The 19,583-nt window shown below is 52.4% G+C and overlaps 6 protein-coding genes across 6 annotated transcripts; 3 read left to right on the plus strand and 3 right to left on the minus strand.

Annotated features, from left to right (window-relative positions):
* Positions 1-1,135: 1,135 nt before the first annotated feature.
* Positions 1,136-4,157, minus strand: DACRYDRAFT_118502 (POP1-domain-containing protein; the record flags this gene model as incomplete). Its single annotated transcript, XM_040770589.1, has 6 exons — positions 1,136-1,440; positions 1,492-2,691; positions 2,743-3,610; positions 3,659-3,749; positions 3,803-4,005; positions 4,055-4,157. The coding sequence occupies 6 exons, from the start codon at positions 4,155-4,157 to the stop codon at positions 1,359-1,361; spliced, it is 2,547 nt and encodes an 848-aa protein (XP_040625599.1). The 3' UTR covers positions 1,136-1,358.
* Positions 4,158-4,645: 488 nt separating this feature from the next.
* DACRYDRAFT_24284 (uncharacterized protein) lies at positions 4,646-5,835 on the minus strand. The gene is made up of 3 exons (XM_040773625.1): positions 5,640-5,835; positions 5,312-5,574; positions 4,646-5,262 (listed from the first exon to the last, which is right to left on the minus strand). The coding sequence occupies exons 2-3, from the start codon at positions 5,363-5,365 to the stop codon at positions 4,834-4,836; spliced, it is 483 nt and encodes a 160-aa protein (XP_040625600.1). The 5' UTR covers positions 5,366-5,574; positions 5,640-5,835; the 3' UTR covers positions 4,646-4,833.
* Positions 5,836-6,684: 849 nt separating this feature from the next.
* Positions 6,685-10,149, plus strand: DACRYDRAFT_24285 (uncharacterized protein). Its single transcript, XM_040773626.1, has 3 exons — positions 6,685-8,202; positions 8,252-8,353; positions 8,404-10,149. Exons 1-3 carry the CDS (start codon positions 6,843-6,845, stop codon positions 10,038-10,040), a joined length of 3,099 nt encoding a protein of 1,032 aa, XP_040625601.1. The 5' UTR covers positions 6,685-6,842; the 3' UTR covers positions 10,041-10,149.
* A 163-nt stretch (positions 10,150-10,312) lies between these two features.
* DACRYDRAFT_24286 (uncharacterized protein) lies at positions 10,313-12,349 on the minus strand. Its single transcript, XM_040773627.1, has 5 exons — positions 11,153-12,349; positions 10,946-11,103; positions 10,818-10,897; positions 10,706-10,765; positions 10,313-10,655 (listed from the first exon to the last, which is right to left on the minus strand). Exons 1-5 carry the CDS (start codon positions 11,496-11,498, stop codon positions 10,538-10,540), a joined length of 762 nt encoding a protein of 253 aa, XP_040625602.1. The 5' UTR covers positions 11,499-12,349; the 3' UTR covers positions 10,313-10,537.
* Positions 12,350-13,240: 891 nt separating this feature from the next.
* Positions 13,241-18,974, plus strand: DACRYDRAFT_70541 (phospholipase D). The gene is made up of 23 exons (XM_040775923.1): positions 13,241-13,951; positions 14,000-14,138; positions 14,189-14,316; positions 14,367-14,600; positions 14,652-15,113; positions 15,164-15,292; positions 15,342-15,423; positions 15,469-15,565; positions 15,614-15,652; positions 15,703-15,796; positions 15,848-15,992; positions 16,047-16,143; positions 16,197-16,287; positions 16,341-16,515; positions 16,564-16,618; positions 16,673-16,832; positions 16,883-16,969; positions 17,020-17,112; positions 17,164-17,285; positions 17,333-17,586; positions 17,636-18,219; positions 18,271-18,375; positions 18,424-18,974. The coding sequence occupies exons 1-23, from the start codon at positions 13,352-13,354 to the stop codon at positions 18,874-18,876; spliced, it is 4,425 nt and encodes a 1,474-aa protein (XP_040625603.1). The 5' UTR covers positions 13,241-13,351; the 3' UTR covers positions 18,877-18,974.
* A 131-nt stretch (positions 18,975-19,105) lies between these two features.
* On the plus strand, positions 19,106-19,481 carry DACRYDRAFT_110610 (uncharacterized protein; the record flags this gene model as incomplete). The annotated part of the gene is made up of 2 exons (XM_040769090.1): positions 19,106-19,288; positions 19,341-19,481. The coding sequence occupies 2 exons, from the start codon at positions 19,106-19,108 to the stop codon at positions 19,479-19,481; spliced, it is 324 nt and encodes a 107-aa protein (XP_040625604.1).
* Positions 19,482-19,583: the final 102 nt, after the last annotated feature.

Raw genomic sequence — 19,583 nt, forward strand, 5'->3', positions numbered from 1 at the left:
TTTGCAATAGTCTCCGGTAGAAAGTCCAAGGATCAGTACTCTGGCATCATGACCACAGTGCTGTCGATGGGGGTTCTTCCAGGACTGAGGCGGGTAGGATATATCTGAAAGGGCAACGCGGTGTGGGGCAGATGATCTTCACGTGATGAGAAGTAGAAGTAGAAGGGGCTATAGGTGGGAGTGAGCGCACATAGGAATATGAGGGTGGGGAGACGTACTAGAAGTGGAAGTGTGGCTATGGGTAGGAGTGAGCGCATATAGGAATATGAGGGTGGTTGAGCGACGTACTAGAGTGAAAAATAGCTGGGGAAATGGATGGAAGCGAGGGCATATAGAGATATGCGGCGGGTGAGCGATGCGCTAGAAGAGGACATTACATACGACACTTCCTCTGTTCGTTAGATACGTACATATGGCGGTGAGGTGAATTTGACCAGACAGTTAACTGTACATCGTCGATAACGAACCGGAGATGGTGGTGGTAGAGGGGAGAGTGAAGTGAAGAGGGCTGGGTGAGAGGGAACACGGTTGTGCAATGAATGGACAAGTGAGTCGTGACTGAGTCGCGTTCAGTGTCACGTGCTCGTACATCAGCGCTGGAATGTCCGGCGCTGGCTTCTCTTGGAGTTCTCCATCGGTCATCGGTCGTCGATCGTCCACCTCTGATCTGGATACTGTGTTTGCAGACTTAACTGATGGATGGGATATGTTCGTTGGCATCCATGAAACCGATCACATCCGCCACCAGCATTCCAACCTACGTATATGCACCCCATGCTGTGCGGATGAATCTCGGCATGTGACTTTGACAACTCATTTCGTGTTTCCCACCGCCCTTTGCACTCTCATCTGGATATGAGTATTTGATCCATCACTACTACTGCAACCCGACAACCGTACAGTCCTTCCGCCCAGCGGGGTTCTATTCACCTCCCAAACACTGGCGACTGGCAGAAGCCAAGGGAAACGTAAGGTTGACGAAAGGAACATGAGCAGCACGTCCGACTCTCGTATACATTGATATATTCTCCACCAAAAGGAAGATCCAGTCTCGAGCGACCACAGAGTCAAAGTCTGCGCTAAAAACGGTCCGTGGGGTTGACGGATATCGGTATTCGAAAGCACGAAGCAGGGGCCGAGGGATTTACCAGTGTTGCGGCGGTGTGTCTGCACATCCCGCATGACGCGTGACGGGACCGGAGGTTGCTCTTGAGAGATCTTCAGAGGACCGTGTACAGGCCAAGGGGTGGTTGAATGAAGCGGGGAACGATGCTGTCTTATTCAGCCAGGTAGACACGCGAACGATCCAAAGAGTTGCAAAGAACACGTCCTGAAGGCACAGAGCAGGTAGAGTATTGCTAAATCACGAGTTCCAGCGTAGCAGGCCAACAAATCCCGCCCGTCCTGTGGGAAAACTTGACGAGCCACCTAAATGCCTCCCTAAGCGAATCAGTATTGGAACGGTACGGTATGAGAGGATGGAGCACTCACCCAACGGCAACTTCCTCCCTTCCAACTTGGATCAGTTTTGAGAGCGCTACTGAAGCAAGCCCGTGCGCGGATCCACGGTAGAGAGAAAACCCACCCGATGTGACATAGCCTATGAGATCCTTCTGGAGTGGAGGTGTCGCCCCTAGTCTAATGAGCTCGTTCGTTTCTTGCAGGCGATCAGAGGCGGAGCGGGAGAGCGCTGTGCGCCAGAGAGCAGCTTCAGCGGGCGAGAGACGGTAGATAGGTGTCAGTTCCGCTGGGCAACCCCGTCCACAAGGGACGAGCCTGACATGTACAAGTGCGCTCTGAAGCAGTAGGTCTCCAGAGGGTAGTGAGTCGGGTAATCCGCGCTGGGAACGGAGGGCACTGAGATGCGAGTGCAGGACGAGGCCTGCTCCTGGGCCAGGGGGACAACGTACAAGGGATTGGACAAGGGTGGAGAGGGAAGGGAGTCGTAGCACCCAGGGCGCTAGGACTTCGGTTTCTGCGGTTTCTTGGGCCAGGGTCGTCGCTGGGTCTGCTTCAACTTCCATGTCGGCATCTTCGCGCTGAGTGACGATCGTTTCCCCCATCCCTGCTTCTCCCTGTATGCCCTGTTCACCTTGCACATCCCCTCCAGCTCCGCTAGAACGTAGTACACGGCGCCAATCCGCACTCCACCAGCCTTCCTCTCCCACCCTCTTCCCGCGCGGCCTCCTTTCCCAACCCTTCTTCTCTTCCTCCTCCCACCCTCTCCACTCCTTCACTCCCGCGTGAGTGCCCACCCAGTCTTTCGGGAAGAATGGGTTGGAGAGCTCGAATGCCTGCGCTTGGATCTCTCTTTGACCTGCTAGCGGGGTGGTAGGCGCTACGAGGGAGAGGAGGAAAGGCATCCCCCATCCTTGAGGTAGGAGAATTGTCCAGCCGTGCAAGGATTCTTCTTGCCCCTGTGCATGTGATGGGGAGGCAAGCCGGGAAGCCACGCTCCTCTGCACGAGGAGAACAGGGACCTTTGCATCCCCTGTTCCAGGCCTCAGTTTCCGCCCCGGCACGAGATCAAAGGATCGGCGGGCATCCAACTCCCGCTTACTAGCAGCAGGAGGCTGGCGAGCGCTCGGCTCCCAAAGCTGGGACTGGGCTAAGGACGGGGAGGGGAGGGGAGTACGGGTAGCCGCGTGGTTAGAAGTGGTTGGGTTGGCGTGGGCGAGCTTAGGCGGGTATCTGGGAGTTCGTTAGCTTCGTTATCTCTATCAAGGAGGGACGAATACTGACGATAACCTCGGATCCCAAGCCTCTAAAGCCAGACACATGCCCCTCGGTACGCCTGCCCCGCCCAACTGACCAATCGTATCCCACACCTCCTTGTTCTGGTTCTGTCCCTTGACCAGCTGGAGCACTCCGGCAAGGAGGGCAGTGCTCTTCGGTCCCAGAATGTTGAATGCGAGTAATTGCGTCCGGAGGTCTGTTATCTGAATTTCATCGACGGGGTGCGTGTGAGTTGCTGGATGACCGTGCGTAGGTTGAGGAGGCTGAGAAATCGGGGCGGTGGAACCGGTAGTGGAAGCTGACTGGGTTGTCGTCGGAGGGAAGGAAGCAGGAACAGCAGTATTGAGCAGAGGAAGAGGAGCACCAGGGATAACAGGGGTGGCAGATGGAAAGGCGAGAGTACGGCGTTCGTCCAACACCTGGCCACACGCACACTGCAGCGACCCCAGGAACTGAGCAAAACAAGCAGGATGTACGCGGATCCATAATTGTCGTTCTGGGTCGTTCCCGGTCAGCGGCCGCCAGAGCACCCAAACAGGCCCAATAGCGCCTCTAGGCCACATCCCGCACTCGTACGCTGCCCCCTCCCACACCCTCGCTCCCTCCCTACACTCCTTGGCACCGGGTCCTCCCCCTCCGACCCCAACGGGCGCTACAACGCGCTCCAACACTTTCCTCAGCACGTCCTCCCTCCCTCGAAGCTCTAGCGTAGACCAGTACGAGTAGTCGTGTACTATACTTCCAGACCGAGCAGCGCGTAACGAGGGGCGGTAAGACTTTTGCGTCGGAGTGATAGGGAGGCGGTAGCCGTATAAAGTCGACATGTGGAAACGTTTTGCATGGTAGAGGTGTGTTTCTAGCCAGGCTTTGTCTCCTAATCCGAGTAAGCGCGAGCAAGAAAAAGATCAAATAGAATACGTACGCTGCCGTTTGGCGAAGTTCTCGGTCCTGGTAAGTTGCCTAGACTTTCCCGCCTTCGGGAGTTTACCCTTCTTCGGCTTCGCCGTGTCCATCTTCCATTCGTCAGCACTCCTCCACCACACACCCACGTCCAAAAAATACGTACCTCAATCCTAGCTCGCTCCCTCAACCTCTGCGGTAGCCGACGTACATCGTGGCTCGCCGCCCGGCGTCTCAAGTGCCTAGGCACGCTCTGGAACGCGCGAGTGGTAGAGGCTGCAGAGGAGGAGGCGATGGCTGTTTGGAGAGCGGAGATCTCGAATGATCGTGAGATGGTGAACTGTTCGACATCTATCGAGGTGGGGAGGTCTGGGATCTGGTGAGTGATTGGGTAGGGGTATGTTGCGCAGTAGCGTACTCGATGTGGATGGAGACTGGACAGAGATAGTCCGTGCGTCCAAGAGTCTTACACGTTTCCTCTGCTTGCCAGATACGTCAGGTGAATGGGGCCGTTTCGACATGGTCGTCGACGTTAAACGGTTAATAGTTAAGTGAAGATTGAATGAGGAGTGAAGTGAATGAACAGTCGTGACTGAGTCGCGCGAAAAACCTGATGGTCACGTGATGAGCCTCTCCGGAATGTCTTTTCCCAGCTCACATTTCTCTAACTAGGCTTATTGAATAATTTAGTCTACATTTCTACGGTTATGGTTATGTTACAGAGAAAGGAAATATCAAACAGACAACAGATGATTTAACAACCGAAAGTGGAGAAAGAGTAGGGGATTAGAAACAACCACTCGCTGCCAACACGCCATCTCTGCCTTCACCGACACCTGCTCCTTACAATGTGCCCAGGCCTCGGCTTATGAGCGCTTATCTTGGGAATTCTCAGGGATTCAGTGCAGAACGCCACCTTTTTCTGGTTCAATCCAAGACAGGTTTATCATGTGTTCGAAGCACGTGCTACCCACTGAGTCACTGAACCAGCAGAAATGGGAGTTGATCAGTTCATCACGTGCTGTCATTGCAAACGACCATGGTGCCAACCTCAGCCAACTGTCCCATAGGAAAGAAAAGACAACGCGAGGGGTATAGGACAGACAGCGAGAGGATTTGGGGTAAAAATTATACATCTTCTAACAGCTTCGTCCTGCTCGGCATCTAGACCTCCTTTCCCTCGCGCGCACATTCCTGCTAACGGCTCTCCGGGTTCTCCGGCTGTTCCTTGGGTGCCGGTGCCAGATGTAGGCTAGAGATGTCTCTCACCACGACTTCTGCTGTGCCGAAGCACACTTCTGGCAGTTCCTCGTCTTCCTCTTCGTCTGCAGTACCGGAAGCCTTGCCTTTCCCTTTCAGGTCCGCGCTGCTTGAGTCGTCCGATAGGGCGCGGGAGGCAGAGGGCATCGCGATAAGCACCGTGACCTGGACGTTTTCGGGTCCTGAAGGCATAGGAGGATCGAGAGGTGCCGAAGTGGTCGTGGGGGTGATGGGATTCGGCGGCGGTGGGGGACGACGGTGGAAAGGAAGCGGGAGGTGGGAGAAGATGCCTCGTGGGCCGGGAGTTGGGGGAGGTGGCGAATCGGGTGGAGAGACGCTGTGTGTAAGCACTTGTGCTGATATAGGCTGCGAACCGTGAGTGGCGTCGTGCAGATAGAGATAGAAAGGAACGCACCATGATGTCGTCCCACGCGGCACCGTCAGCTTTCACGCCCTTCTCCTCGTCCATCCATACCTCCCACAACTTTGGCTTCTCCTGGAATCTCCTATCTCCTCTTCCAGTTGTGAGCGATCCAGGAAGGAGTACGCCTGCAGCAATCGCAGCTTCCACCCGTCTCCGGAAACGGCGCCGAAGGACGAATGAGCGTAAGACGATTCCGAAGGATACGGTAAGCAGGAGGAGGAGCGTCGTGAGGAAGGTGAAGAGATATAAGGAGCCTGAAGCAAAGTCTGCTCAGTTAGCGGGAAAATCTGTTGCTGGTCAGGAGAGGATAAGAGCGTACTGGGTGTGCCCTGCGAGCTACCGGACGAGCTCTCCGTTGTTGTCGCTGCTGCCGACGCGGTCGTTGCGGTGGGCGACTCCATGGATGTGGACATGAGGCCGCTCATAGACATGCTCATTCCTGTGGTGGTAGAAGGGAGAGAAGGAGATGAAGCAGACATCAGAGCATTGATGGCGGGTTACCAGGAGAAGGGGAGGCTGTATCGGCTCCCGAGTGGTGGTGTGATTTTGCGATGTGCTGTCGGTGAGCTGGTGGCTAAACCGCTTTGCGCAGTCAACGGGGGAAGAATAGAAGAAAGAGATGCTGAAGAATAGATAAAAGGAATGGTCGATGATTACTTTTGAATTGTGAAATGGGTTCACAGTGTATTCAGTATGAATGAGACCGAAAGTGCTGTGCTATAATAATAGTTGAACTGCTGACATGATACCATGACGGAGGCGATTGCACCGCTTGGCCCGGCTCATCCCCACACGGCCGATCCCGGTCTCGCCCCTTCGTCATTCCTCCCAAAGACACACCGATCTCCCCGGTCTGGTCTCACATGACATACGCTGGTTGTGTCAGGCACGGTCACGTAAGAGGCCCGGAGATGTGAGCAGCCAGCCACATAAGCATAAAATTGTACAGTTATCGTCTTGATCGACTGTTGGTTTCCCATTCCATCAATCGCGCTTAATCGAAAGAAGCAACCCAGATGGAGTGCGCATCGTTCGGCCGATGACCGGATAACGTATCGGGACACATCTGTCAGTCGGCGATAGTGCCCGATCGGCGATAGACTTCTCTGGGTAGTCTGTTTGATATCACGACCTTGAGCTCACAAGGGCGGTTTCGAAATCTACTTTCTCCAGTCATCTTCGGCCATTCCCCTGCTGCAAAGCCTCTCCTGCATGGGCTGAACCAAGAGACATCAGAAATGTAACACACGAAGTAGAAACCAACCAGACGTTGATTTAAAGCGGAATCTAAACTACACAGCCATCTGTCTCCGTTCCCCCCCTTGTTCCCAGGGTCCATTCTTTCCAGCTCAAATCAGAGGCGAGTGGTGTTCAACTACCACCGCGTGCGAACTCTGGTCAGTCTTATTGAAGTCTCTTACTCTTATATGACTCAACATCGGCCATAGTGTTGGCACAACCTAGAACGTCCTTTTAACGATAACTCGTAGTTGTTTCGTCGTCACAGACTCGAGAAACAACCATGGACCCCGAAACGGCACCCGACCCGGTGCTTCATCCGAACGGGCAAAACGGTCATCTCGACCCTCCTGCTGACACGCAACCTCCCTCTTCCAGCAAAGGCTCGAATCTATACGAGGCTTTTATGGCGTTCAGCGCTGAGGAGGAAGATGGAGCTGTTGATTCTGCGGAGGTTAGCCCTTCTGACGCGTTGGAGGAGATCGAGGATCAGGTGCAGGAGGTCGCTGAGTCTGTAGAGGGAGCGGTGCAAAATGTGGTGGATGATTTGGATGACCTGTTTGGGGAAGATGAGCTTGGGGATGATGGGAAAGAGGTTGTGGACCAGGGCGAGACTGAGCCGGAGGTCGATGAAGACGTGCAGAAAGTCAACTTCCCTCCTGAGGACGGAGAACAGCCAGTTGCAGCCGATGTCGTTGATGCGGATGAGACGGACGAACTGGAAGAATCTGCTGTTGACGTACAGGTTGAAGAGGGTGAAGAGGGTGCGGTTACTGTATCCACCGACGTCGAGCATGCGATCGATGATGCTGTTGGAGGCGATGATGATGAAGTCGAGCCGATCGAGCCTCCTGCGACGGAACCCGACGTCGAGCAAGCAATCGATCATGATATTGGAGGCGATGATGACGAAGTCGAGCCGATCGAGTCACCTGCGACGGAACCCGAGGTGGCTGAGGCAGAAGCCAAAGAGGTAGATGCTGCAATGGAGGACGACCAACTCGACATCGTAGAAGACGACACTGTTGAGGGTGTTGCTGTCGAGGCTGTCGAGGTCTCAGAGCCGGTTGAGGAAGAGGTGGACGCGGAGGAAGTTGTAGAAACTGTCGAAGGGATGGAGCTGGAACTTGCCGAGTCTGCTGCAGAGCAGTCTGAGCCTATCGCTGCCGAAGACGGAGCTGTTCCCGAGCATGCAGAAACAGCATTGGCGCATGATACCACTGGTCCAGAGCCTGAAGTTCAAGTGACGGAAGAAGTCGAAGCTGTTCAGGAGCACCCTGCTGCGGACGAGGAAGACGTATCGATGAACGTAGACGCTGGACCCGCAGGGGGGGAAACCGAACTTGTTGGGGACGATTCGGAGATTGCCGAAAAAGTTGAAGGTGCTGATGGCGAGGAAGTAGACCAACTCATGGAGGAAGCGGAGCAAGTCGAAGAAGCGGAAATACAGTACGACATGCCTGATGAAGACGGGGAGATGCGCTTCCCTCGTAGTGACGGGCAGTCTGATCGACTGCCAGGATCGAAGAAGGGTCCTCCTATGCTCGATCGCATGGAGGTGGTGCCTCGCAATTCGGAGACTCAGAAAACATACCTCAAAAAGATTGGCCAGGGTGTTGCGGAGAAATTGATGGGTCTCACGGGTGAGAGCGCATTGCTTGTTGTCTTGCACAAACGCTGAGTCTGTCACAGATCAGAAGTATAGGTTCAACGATTTACCTAAGAATTACCGCCTCTATCAGCAACATCGATCGGGTGGTACCGCGAATGCCCGGCCGGACATGTACTTATATGGTAAGCTCTTCTTATTTGCTTCACTCAGCTGCGTGTTGAACATACCGTAGGTTCGAAGACAGTGCTCAAGTTCCGCTCCACGACACAGTTCATTCCCCACGCCATTTGGCTTCTCACCGATCCGACGCTGAACAACAAGAACTGCTATTGTTCCCATTGCTCCTCGCGGCCACATTCAGAAGCCTATGTCGAGATCCAAACCCCAGAACGGTCTCTCAAACGTAAATCGTCAACGTTGAAACCCGAGTCCGCCGTGAAGAAGATCAAATTGCCGGACACACCGATACCGCGTGACAGCAACTCGGTGCGCCCCAAGGCGGTCAGGGCAGACCGTGAGACAGAGCTTGCTTCTGCCGACCGACTCGAAGCTCCTCGTAGTGGCGAAATCATCTGGGTGCATGTCGAACCCCCAATAACCGGAAAGAAGCCTGGAGAAGTCATCGAATTCTGGCCGTGTCTTGTCATCAAGTACGAGCCGAAGAGAAAGTTCTTGCCAACTGAGAATAATGGGACGGGGGTTGCAGCACCCGCTTGGGAAGTCCAAGCACTTGGTACTGTGAAGAATGCCTATGCGCGAGCTGAATCCATCTTGCCCTACCAGTCCTATGATTTCCCACAGACAACAAAGGATGTTCTTCTGGACTTCCGGTCCACTTCGACTGATTTCGACGATTTCATGTGGTTCAATCCGTTTGAAGATCCTCCGAAGGAGAAGCCGTGCACTTTGAACAAACGTCGCAGCCTGCCTGATCTCAGGACACACTCGAACAAAGCGCGCACATTCAAGAACGCTGCGCCAGCGCTGGTCTTGGCATTACAGATGTGTGCACGCCTCGGCAACGGTTGGACGACGACGGATGCCTACGCTCATCCTGTGCCAGCTCAGAACGTCGAGAATCCTCCTCCGATCAGCACGCAGAACCCATCGAGGCGGTTCGAAGGAGTATTCTGGGGTGCGGAGCGCATCTGGGAGGGCGATTTTGTTCGCCTGAACATCCAATTCAAGTCTGATCTGCCCGAAAAGGATTACCGGAAGCATCTGTTGAACAACATGTCCGAGGGTGCCGATGGACGCGGTCTCTTCATGCATGTCAACGCATTCCATTTCCTTCATTATGAGGCCGATACCCAGAATTCCAGTGAGAAGAAAGAGTGCTGGATGGCTGGCCCTGTCTTCGAGACGATATTCGATGGCGAGGCGGATCCTGCCATCTTGAGCGGAGAAAACAACGCGCCTCTACCCGAACCGAGTCCGGCCTTCGATCTTGTGCGGGACACGCCTGTCCTATCAGCGTCGGCGTTGGGGATCCTCGCTGAACGTAAAGATACCAGCGATGTTCCTGCTGGTGTCCCCACTCAGTATCCCTGGCCTCCCGCACCCTCTGGGTTCAAGTTCCGACCCTTGCTCGCCAAGGACGAAGAGCTATACATCAACATCTCTTGCCTCGCTGGCCGGTACTACCCTACGATCTTCTTCAAGCAGCTATTGGTCGGCAGGCACGACCTGACAAAAACGAGCAATGGGATCAGCACACCGCAACTGCTGTCGATGGCAGGCTTCATGCCCGGTTACGTGTACGCTGCGCTATGCGAAAAATACAATCACGACCGCTCGGCGATGGTCGTCTCTGCTGAGGAAGAGTCGAAGGAGGTGTTGTCTGCGATCTGGAGTGGTGATAATGCGTAAAATGAGGATTCGGGATTTCTGCCATCTTAGTCTGTGCTTCGGAGCAGTGATGGGTACATACTTCTTTCGTATTTCGTTTTTTCTGGTGTTGTCGAAAGGGCCAAGCGCCACATATATTGTAAATAATGTTCCAACGAATGTGACATTGTAAATCCTGCGAACGTACAACATGAAAGGTGCTGGTTTGCTTTCTTTACAGCGCTCAGGCAGAGAGCGTTGGTGCGACGGAAAGGGAAACACCAGTTTATTATCGAAACCACACACCTCTCGCCGGGATTGAATCCATTATGAGAATGGAGTGCCCATGATTACTCCTCCGGGAGATTAACAGAAATGAAAGTAGATAGCAAATGAGTGGACAGCTGGTGAGACAACCAGCAGGGAAATACTACGCTATATCAGATACAGATACAGCGACTTTACTCAGAAACGTCCTGTAGTATGGAAACCCATCGCGGCAGGACTACAACTCTTCTCATGCATGTTTCATTACCCTCTTACAGGAGGCCCAGAACTCCACTGAGAAGACCGCCAAGGCCGAGGCTGTTGACCAGACCGAGAACTGAGGACAGACCCAGGGACTGAACAAGGCCGAGGACACCAAGGCCATTCAAGCTGAAACAGTTTTTAGATGAGCATCAGTAAGCTCGACCAGAGACACTTACAGGTTAAGTACAGTGGAAAAGACCGCGGAAACAAGACCGAGCACTGTGGCAAGAAGGCCACTGTATCAAGCGTCAGTCACCGCCAACACGGTTCTAGGGCATGTGCACGTACTCTACGGTGGAGAGGACACCGGCGACCAAAGGATCGGCCAGTATGCTGGCTGGAACACCATTCAAGGTATTGAGAACCTCCTGTGCACCAATGTCAACTTCTGATAGTCACCTATCAGAGCAACTTACAGCGACAACATCAGCAACAAGAGTAGGAACGTCGCCGACGAGATCCCCATCGGTCAAGTTGCCGAGTGCTGAAGTAGCAACATTGAGGGCTGTGCCAACTTCGTTAAGAGCAGCAGCTACCACCGGGGCGGTAATAGCCTCCACGTTTGCCAAAGGAACTGTAGGATGTCAGCAATGATGATGAGAAAATGAACCATGAATACTTACTCTGAGACAGTGCCGAGCTAACATCGGATTTCAGGGTGGTGAAGACAGCTTCCACATCGGTGCGGCGTACGACAGCCACACCAACGTTGGCGTCAACCACAACACCAGCAGCCACTGCTGCCACATCGACGTCGGAGGCCTGCAAAGCGCGCTTTTTCAATCCACCAAGAACACCGTCAACGGTGTTCAGCGCGCCGTCGGCAACGTTGACGACGGTGCCAACAGCACCATCAACAACACCGACAACAGTGCCAACAGCACCCGTGAGAAGGTCACCGGTCTGAGGCACAGGTGCAGCGAAGGCAGAGAGCGAAAGGGCAAGAGTAACGAGGGTGGGAATAAACATGGCTTCGCAGTGAAAAGAGTGTGGGTGGTAGGTTGAGATGAGATAGGAAAAATTGATGCAGAAAGGATGGGTATCGGACTCCGGCTCCTGCCCAGAATTTATACGTTCCATGCTCGGCTCCACCGTGTATGCGTACCAGTTGCATGTGCTGAGAAATGCAATACAAGTGCAGAAAGAGACATTCGAAACGTTCGCCGGAAGATTGGGGATCCGGTCGGAGAGAAGGCGGTTCAATCATGCAACTTGATGCCTTGGTCAACTGTTGAAAGAGCTTCTGCTGTTCTAAGTTAAGCGTTTCGCTGTGCGGATGCCGTGAGAAAGAGGTGGGGTAACGAAGGGTGAATGAGCTTGACGTCAGCAGAAAGCGCCGTTTCTATGCTTCTGAAAAAGAAGGCCTTCATTGCGGAAACAAAAGAAGTTCAGAAGAGTTTCAAGTCTCCTGCTCTTCTTTTTTGAGGGTGCAAAACAACGGTAGGCGCAGTGCCCTATTCTACCCCATAATCGACGAATCGACGATCCTCCAGCAGGGTGATAGCGAAGAACGAGGATCGATGCGGAAGGCAAAAGTCCGAGGTGCAACGCCCTCTCCGCAACAGAGTTGCACTTTCTTCTTCTCACCCCATGCGATGTCGCAACTTGCAAGTTGTGGAGCGGAGCGTTCGATGGATACATCGAAGTACCATGATGAACTTCTGGAGACGAAAATACCTCGTCTCAAGTCCCGAGCTTCTCAACCGTGACCCAGGTGTTGCTATATCAGTCGTTTCAGATTCTCGCTGATAAGAAATTTGCCGAAGCACAAGCTGTGAGAAAAACAAGACGTCATGTTGACAGATGCGTCTGACGATTGTCCGTAAACGCAGTTTATGCCCAGCAAGATCAGAGGGTGTCATGAGAGGTCCATGGTGAGAAAACAAAATAGGGCAAGTCGTTATTCTTGCGAATAGAACACGGTGGCTGTGTGGGTGGAAGTGCCAGAAGCGAACACCTGCGTGTGATAAATTTCATGACTGTGGGTTCCGCCCCCACAAGCCAGTGCGCTAGAGGAAGAGGGGATGAAAGCTCGTGTGTGCAGCACCAAGGTCTTTATAGTTGAAACAGACGGTGTCACCAGGGAATAAATATGATCACGTGGATGACATAAGCTCAGGGGTTGTGACGTATCCGTGGACATGGCGATTTGTCCCTGAGAGTGAATGCGCTTCTCAAACGTGCCAATCCAGTTCACCTAATGCTCGCCAAACGTCCTCCAACATACCCCTAAGGGATTTCTCCTCTTCGACCATCTATATAATTTCCTCACGCTCACTCAGCTCATCGTGCAGAAAAAAAGCGTCAACACGATGCCGACTCTCGCTGACATCGCTAATGAAGTTCTCGCCAACGAAGAAGCAGTACGAGACGAAGTTCAGCCTGCACCACCGCTCAATCCTGGTTCATCGGCTGGCGAGGACTCTCACAGCTTAACAAATCAGGGAACTCCTTTTTCTTTTGTTCGACCTCCTGTACAGATGAATTCCCCGGTTCACAGCTTTGCGCCTCTCGTTCCACCTAGCGCCCGCCGCTCAGCAATCCGCAGCGCATCAACATCGTTCTATGATGTCGATCGCCCGAAGCCGGAGTTGCTTAGTGACCCCTACAGATCCAAATTTGTTCGAAACTCGTCGAACTTTAGGGGTGCTTGGGAATACAACGACGTCGATGGATGGGGAAAGGGACGAGAAAAGGAGGACGGCGAAGGCTTGTGGCAGAGATGGGAGGGATTGGCAGATGGTCTCTTGCACGAACACGACCATCCGGGTACTCCCAAGCAGCAGGAACCGCTGAAGAAAAAAAGACAAGAAGAGGGCATCATGGATCAGGAGCGTCCGATGCAGGGTTTTCTCGAGGAAGTCGATCACGGACACGAAGCCGATATCGAGGGCGAAGGATCTAAAGGCAGACCTCTCAGATCGGTCCCTAACGAGTACACGCAGTTGAGGTCGACAGGGACGAAAGGTGCAGGAGGAAGCCGCTTAACCCAACAGAATGGACACCAGCTTGCTCGGTATCACTCCTTGCCCGAAATCCAAATAACGCGAGAGGCGCAAAGCCAGCCTGAAGTTCAGAAGCACGGGTATTCAGCCGGCGCTTCGCGACCCCATGGAAAATCTCGCCAGTCCCGATGGCAGGTTCTCCGTTCGATGCTCCTGGCGCCTGACACGGGAAAACGTCACCATCCTCTATTGCCAAGCGGTGCGAGGCACAAAGGCCCAACCTCTGCCGCAGGCGAGGAGATCAATATTCAGGACGAGCTACTCTCTGGTCCCCTAGCAGGGCTCATGTTGAGGATGTACTTCGAGAGGGACCAACAGGACCAGCGTAGGGTGCCAGTCTTCCTACATCACCTCAAGATTCGTGTCAGCGACAGCCTTCATCCCCTGCACAATACGCATGCGGTTTTCCGGATAGAGGTTTGCCCGAATTTTCGTTCCTGGATATGTTGACCAACTGGTTATTAGTGCGAGTATGCAAATGGGGCATCACGCTGGGTCATATATCGCGAGTTGCGTGATTTTATCTCCTTGCACACCCATTACCGGGTCGCCAATGCCGTGGCATGGGGAAATAGGGTGGAGCTGCCCGAGTTCCCTCGAACCAGTATGTCACTTTCCTCTGTCCCATGGTATCATACTTAATCCATTGGATAGGCTTGCCATATTTCACTTGGTTGAGAAAGGAGGGAAGGGAGAAGGGCTATGAAGTCACGCGTGCTGACTTTGCTCGCCTTCAGCGCGAGGCGCTGGAGAACTACCTGATTGGACTCATACGTACAACGGTGAGTCGGCCAAAATTCTCATACAATTTATGTCATTGATACGTCGATAGATGTTCCATGCCGAAGCTAACCGTCTTTGTCGATTCTTCGAGATATCGACCCTCTCAGTGTCTTTGGCTCAACGAGGTGGAGTGCAAGGAAAAGCAGGCATTCTCAGGGTGGTTGGGGGTCACACTAGCCGTAAGGCGAAGGGTCACCATTTCATCAACTGGAAGACGAGTCACGATCCGAAATGGTGGCTTGTGCGGGATAGCTATATGGTGGCGGTGGATTCGATTGCAGACGTGAGCCAACCTCATAATCATGTCGAATGATATTCATTGACTGTCCACCAGATCGATATCTACGATGTATTCTTGTTTGATGCCGACTTCACTATTGAACGACCAAAGCGGGTGTACCGACAGGGTCTTTCTTTCCTCCATCTGACGCGTCAATCTTCGCACTTCGAGGATGAGCTCGAGGATTCAGATGCACACCGTCACACAGATGGCGAGTCAGACGAGACAGACCTACCACAGACCCGTCCACGTCGCAAGCTATTCGCGAAATTACTAAAGTCTCATGGAAATGGAAAGGAACCACATAAAGACGGCGCTAGCAACGGCGAGGAACACCCGGCTGAATCGACAAACCACCATCACCTTGACGTGCACGATGATCTGACACTTGACCCGTCCATGAAAAAAGACCCGAGGATGGTCACGCAACAAGAAAAAAAGAAGAAAGCCGTTAGTCAGCATACCTTCTATCTTCAAAATACCCAGAGGCGTCTGAAAGTCGTGGCACGCAATGAAGTGGGCTAATTCTCTTCGAGGTGGATTGCCATCTAACTCATTTTTTCCAGCGTCAGATGCATCAATGGATCGCGAGTATAGAACGCATGGCTGCCAGATGTGTCTGGCAGGGCAAGAACCGATTCGAAAGTTTTGCCCCTATCCGATTGAATGCTGCCGCTCAATGGCTGGTGGACGGAGTCAGTGCTATGACGTTGCCGCAGAAACACTCTCTGAGCACCTTTGTAGCGAGACTATTTCTGGAACTTGAGTCGGGCCCTTTTGCTGGCGAAAGAACGCATATATATTCAGGATTGGTGGCTCTCGCCAGGTACGACGCTTTTTCACGAAGAGGATATATTGTGACGGAATCCAGAGTTGTACATGCGTCGTCCGAATAAGGAACATTATCGGCTGGATCAGATTCTTAGAAAGAAGGCCCGGGAAGGTGTAAAGATCTACGTGATCATTTAGTGCGTGGAGCTCTTCCAAATGGTTTGGGGTCACTAAGGAGTATACAGCCAAGAAGTTTCAAGCAGAACTACGCCAACTGACAGCAAGTGAGCATCTTGATCCCAATAGGTGCTAAAAGCTCATCATTACTGCCCAGTTATACCAAACAGCGCCTGATGGGTTTGCATCCCAACATTCTAGTTCAGCGGTCTCCTTCCCACTTTGCGACAGGAAACTTCTACTGGGCTCACGTGCGTTCACTGAGTCATGAAATAGTCTGACATTGATACATGATCTCGCAGCACGAAAAACTATGTGTGATTGATGAAGCAATTGCGTTTATGGGAGGGCTTGACATCTGCTTTGGGCGATGGGACACAAGTCAGCACATAATGATTGATCAGGGGATGCCTGGAGGACATGGCGATAACTCGCAAGTCTGGCCTGGTATTGCATATGTTTTGCATCTGTGTGGACCACTACTGACTATCATTGATGAAGGTAAAGACTATAACAATGGACGAGTCGCAGACTTCTTTGGCTTGAACAAGCCCTTTGAAGACATGCATGACCGGAGCAGCGTTCCTCGAATGCCATGGTGAGCCCTGGTGCCCGTCTGAAGTTCGGTCCTTTCATGTTATTCCACCGCAGGCACGACGTGGGGGTGCAAATCGTGGGCCAACCTGCCAGGGACATCTGTCGACATTTTGTTGAGCGCTGGAACTGGCTGCTCCGCGTGAAGGTACGACCAGCCAATTGGTTGCGAATATGTGCAGTTCAACAGTTTGATGCCAGGCACATACTCGCGTAATGCCATTCCTGTTGCCTCCACCTGACTTTCATCTGGATGAGCTTGATGCTCAAGGTCTAACTGGGACGTGCGAGGTCCAGATCTGCCGTTCTTGCGGTCCTTGGTCTATGGGTAGCCAGAACAAGATCGAGCTCTCTATCCAAAATGCCTACTTGAAAGGTGAGAGCGGTGTCCATGTGATCTCCCATTGTTCTTATTTTGTTGCAGCAATCCAGATGTCTGAACATTTTATCTATATCGAGAACCAGTTCTTCGTCACCTCGTATGTCTACTCGCTAGTTCAATTGGTCCTTGAAGCCTCAGACCGATCTTGTAGAACAACAGTCGACGACGTGAAGATTGAAAACAAGATTGGAGATGCCCTTGTCAGTCGAATTATTCAGGCACATCAAGAAGGAAAGCCGTGGCGAGCTTGCATTATGATCCCTTTATTACCAGGATTTGCATTCCCAATAGACCATTCTGATGCAAGCTCTGTACATATACACTTCATTTTCCTATGTTGCACAACTCATGCGGCTTCCAGCTTCGGATCATCCTAGAATGTCAATACAGGACGATATCGAGAGGTCCAGATTCAATTTTCGCCAGATTGCGGCAGGAGGGTATAGATGTAGGTAAATTCACATGTTTGACGGACTCGCACTAAGCATCACACTCCAGCCTGACAATTATATCCACTTCTTCTCCTTGCGAGGTTGGGGAAAATTCGACTCTGGCATGTTGACGACAGAACAAGTGTACATACACGGAAAGGTAACAGCCGGTGCCAGAGGACGTGGTCTGTGATTGACACGATATTACTAGCTCATGCTCGTAGACGATCGTATTGCCCTGATCGGCTCGGCCAATATCAACGAGCGCTCTCAACGAGGTGACCGAGACTCTGAACTACTTGCTGTCATTCGCGACACCGATATGATCGATGGGTTAGTAGTGCGCGGATTACACTTGCTTGTGCTCACCCGTTCCTTAGAAGGATGGCGGGCAAGCCCTACAGAGTTGGCCGCTTTGTTCACACACTGAGAGTTCGCCTGATGCGTGAACATTTGGGAATTGACGTGGACGCCATTTACGACGATGATCTCATGGCCAATGCACCTGTCAGGCCAGCAGATGAGATTCCGAAGTGTGAACCTGTCCAAGAACAACAGGAAAAGCCTGAAGATGGTGCACGACTACACGATGATCCCAGTGGTATTGAGCGAGGGCATGAGCATTATATTGATAGTGAGACAGGGTTCGTAAGACCGTCTGTTGTTTTCTAATACATGCACAGGTGTGCTTGGACTGAACGAAAACACTTCTCGACTGGGAGTCAATGCGTCCACTAAGATTCAGTCCAAGCTGGGGTTCAAAAGCGAGGGGAAGGATGCCGTCGCAGAGGTCAATACTGTTCAACCTGGAGGACACCCGTCGGAACAGAATTGCCCAGTCCAGCGAGGGCCCGCGATCCCTGCTGTTTCAACGATAACGGAGACGGGAATTGCACAGCGCTTTCCAGAGTCTGCAGAGCATGATGATGCTCATATCAAGACTGTTGCAGAAATACCGCCGTCTTCATCAAACGGACTGCTGGGAAGTGCAAAGAAGGATGGCGCGCATGACATCGAAGGCGCGCGTCGCTCCCACGTGCCGGTACCCGATCGCGATGCAAGGCCGATAAGCGACGCTATGATCCCCCGTCAGAGAAGTTTGCCGCTGTCTGCACGCCAAAGCTTGCGAAAACACCTTGACGCTAAAACTGGAGCTTATACCTGGAATGTATCTGTGGACGCGCCCTTTGTTGACCCAGATGGTTTCACCGACCCGGTATGCTCTGAGTTCTTTGAGGATGTGTGGTTGGCCACCGCCGTACATAACGTACGCGTTTGCCCTTGCTTTTATTTTGCCAATCTCCTTAACTTGTTTCAGACCGAGATATACCGCAAAGTGTTCCGCTGTGTTCCGGACGATCACGTGTTAACCTGGAAACAGTATAAAGAATACTGTGCTTGGCAGGAAAGGCTTGATCGCCAAGTGAGTTGAGCATACAATACAATCCTACTGAACCTCATAGTTCCACAGTCAAAAGGGGGAGAAGCGGAAGATTCGATAGCTGTGATGCCCTCAGAGGACGGAGTTGATGTGGAACTTCAAGCGGAGCGAGCTGGGAGTGTTGCACATTCTGGCGAGCCTGACAACGGGGGAGTCAATATTCAGAGCCAACAACCCGACAACATCCCTCTATCTCCAACAAACACCATCTCCACCGAAACCCATGAAGACAGCGAAATAGCTACTAAGATTGACGACACATCTTCACCACACGCACATACGACGTCTGCGCAGGGCGAGAAACGGCCTTCTAGGCCAGATGAACCATTTGAACAATGGGAACGTGATGAAATGGAAGGGCTGCTGAAGCGTGTCAAAGGACACCTCGTACTGTACCCGACTCGCTTTTTGGAAGGAGAGGATATGGCCAATAATTTCTTGTTCACTTCTGATCGCGTCTTCCCATTGCCTATTTTTGATTAATTCCGCATTGTGCCCTTGTAACATAAACTGTAGCACCCAATCACTGTACACATGATACATCCAATTTTGGCAAGGACAGTAATCCGCACACATGATTTCCACAGTAATCTTTGACAGTTCTACCTTTTTGGGGACGGTCCTCAGTGTGGAACAATCCATGACCAGCCATGTATCAATATAAAAGTCGCACCTCATATGTGGTAGGCTAAGGCGTCTCCTAGCTCTATCCATGACCAGTGTCGCCTCTTCATCCTCGTTCTATCGAGACGAGCTGTTTCGGGCTCTTCAAGAGCAAGGAGATGCGATCTCCAGCTACCATATGACCGAATCGAGTGCATCCAGTGCCTCTGCAGAAGTGCAGCTCCTGGAGAAGCACACGGCAACAATCATAATTTCGATTGGCGGCTATCAAGTGCGCTGAAGTGATTCTCTATGTTACATTGGATCGCACTCACCCACTTTAGAGCTTAACTGACGGGCACATTTCCACTACCTACGAGACTCTAGATGCTCTCCTTGGGTCAATCAGCAAGCTATATGGGGAAAAGAAGAGAGAAGTGTTGCTGGCAAAGCTGGGCGCGTTAGCTGGAAGCGACCGCGCTTGATTTGTCATTCGTAAGGGACACCAATGGAATCGGAGCTCAAGTGGTTTCGGCGAGGATTCTATGGTGACACGCTGCTATTCAGAGCAGCTGGTATTGCAAGAA

The sequence above is a fragment of the Dacryopinax primogenitus genome (assembly GCF_000292625.1).
Source record: "Dacryopinax primogenitus strain DJM-731 SS1 chromosome Unknown DACRYscaffold_18, whole genome shotgun sequence".
NCBI lineage: Eukaryota > Fungi > Basidiomycota > Dacrymycetes > Dacrymycetales > Dacrymycetaceae > Dacryopinax > Dacryopinax primogenitus.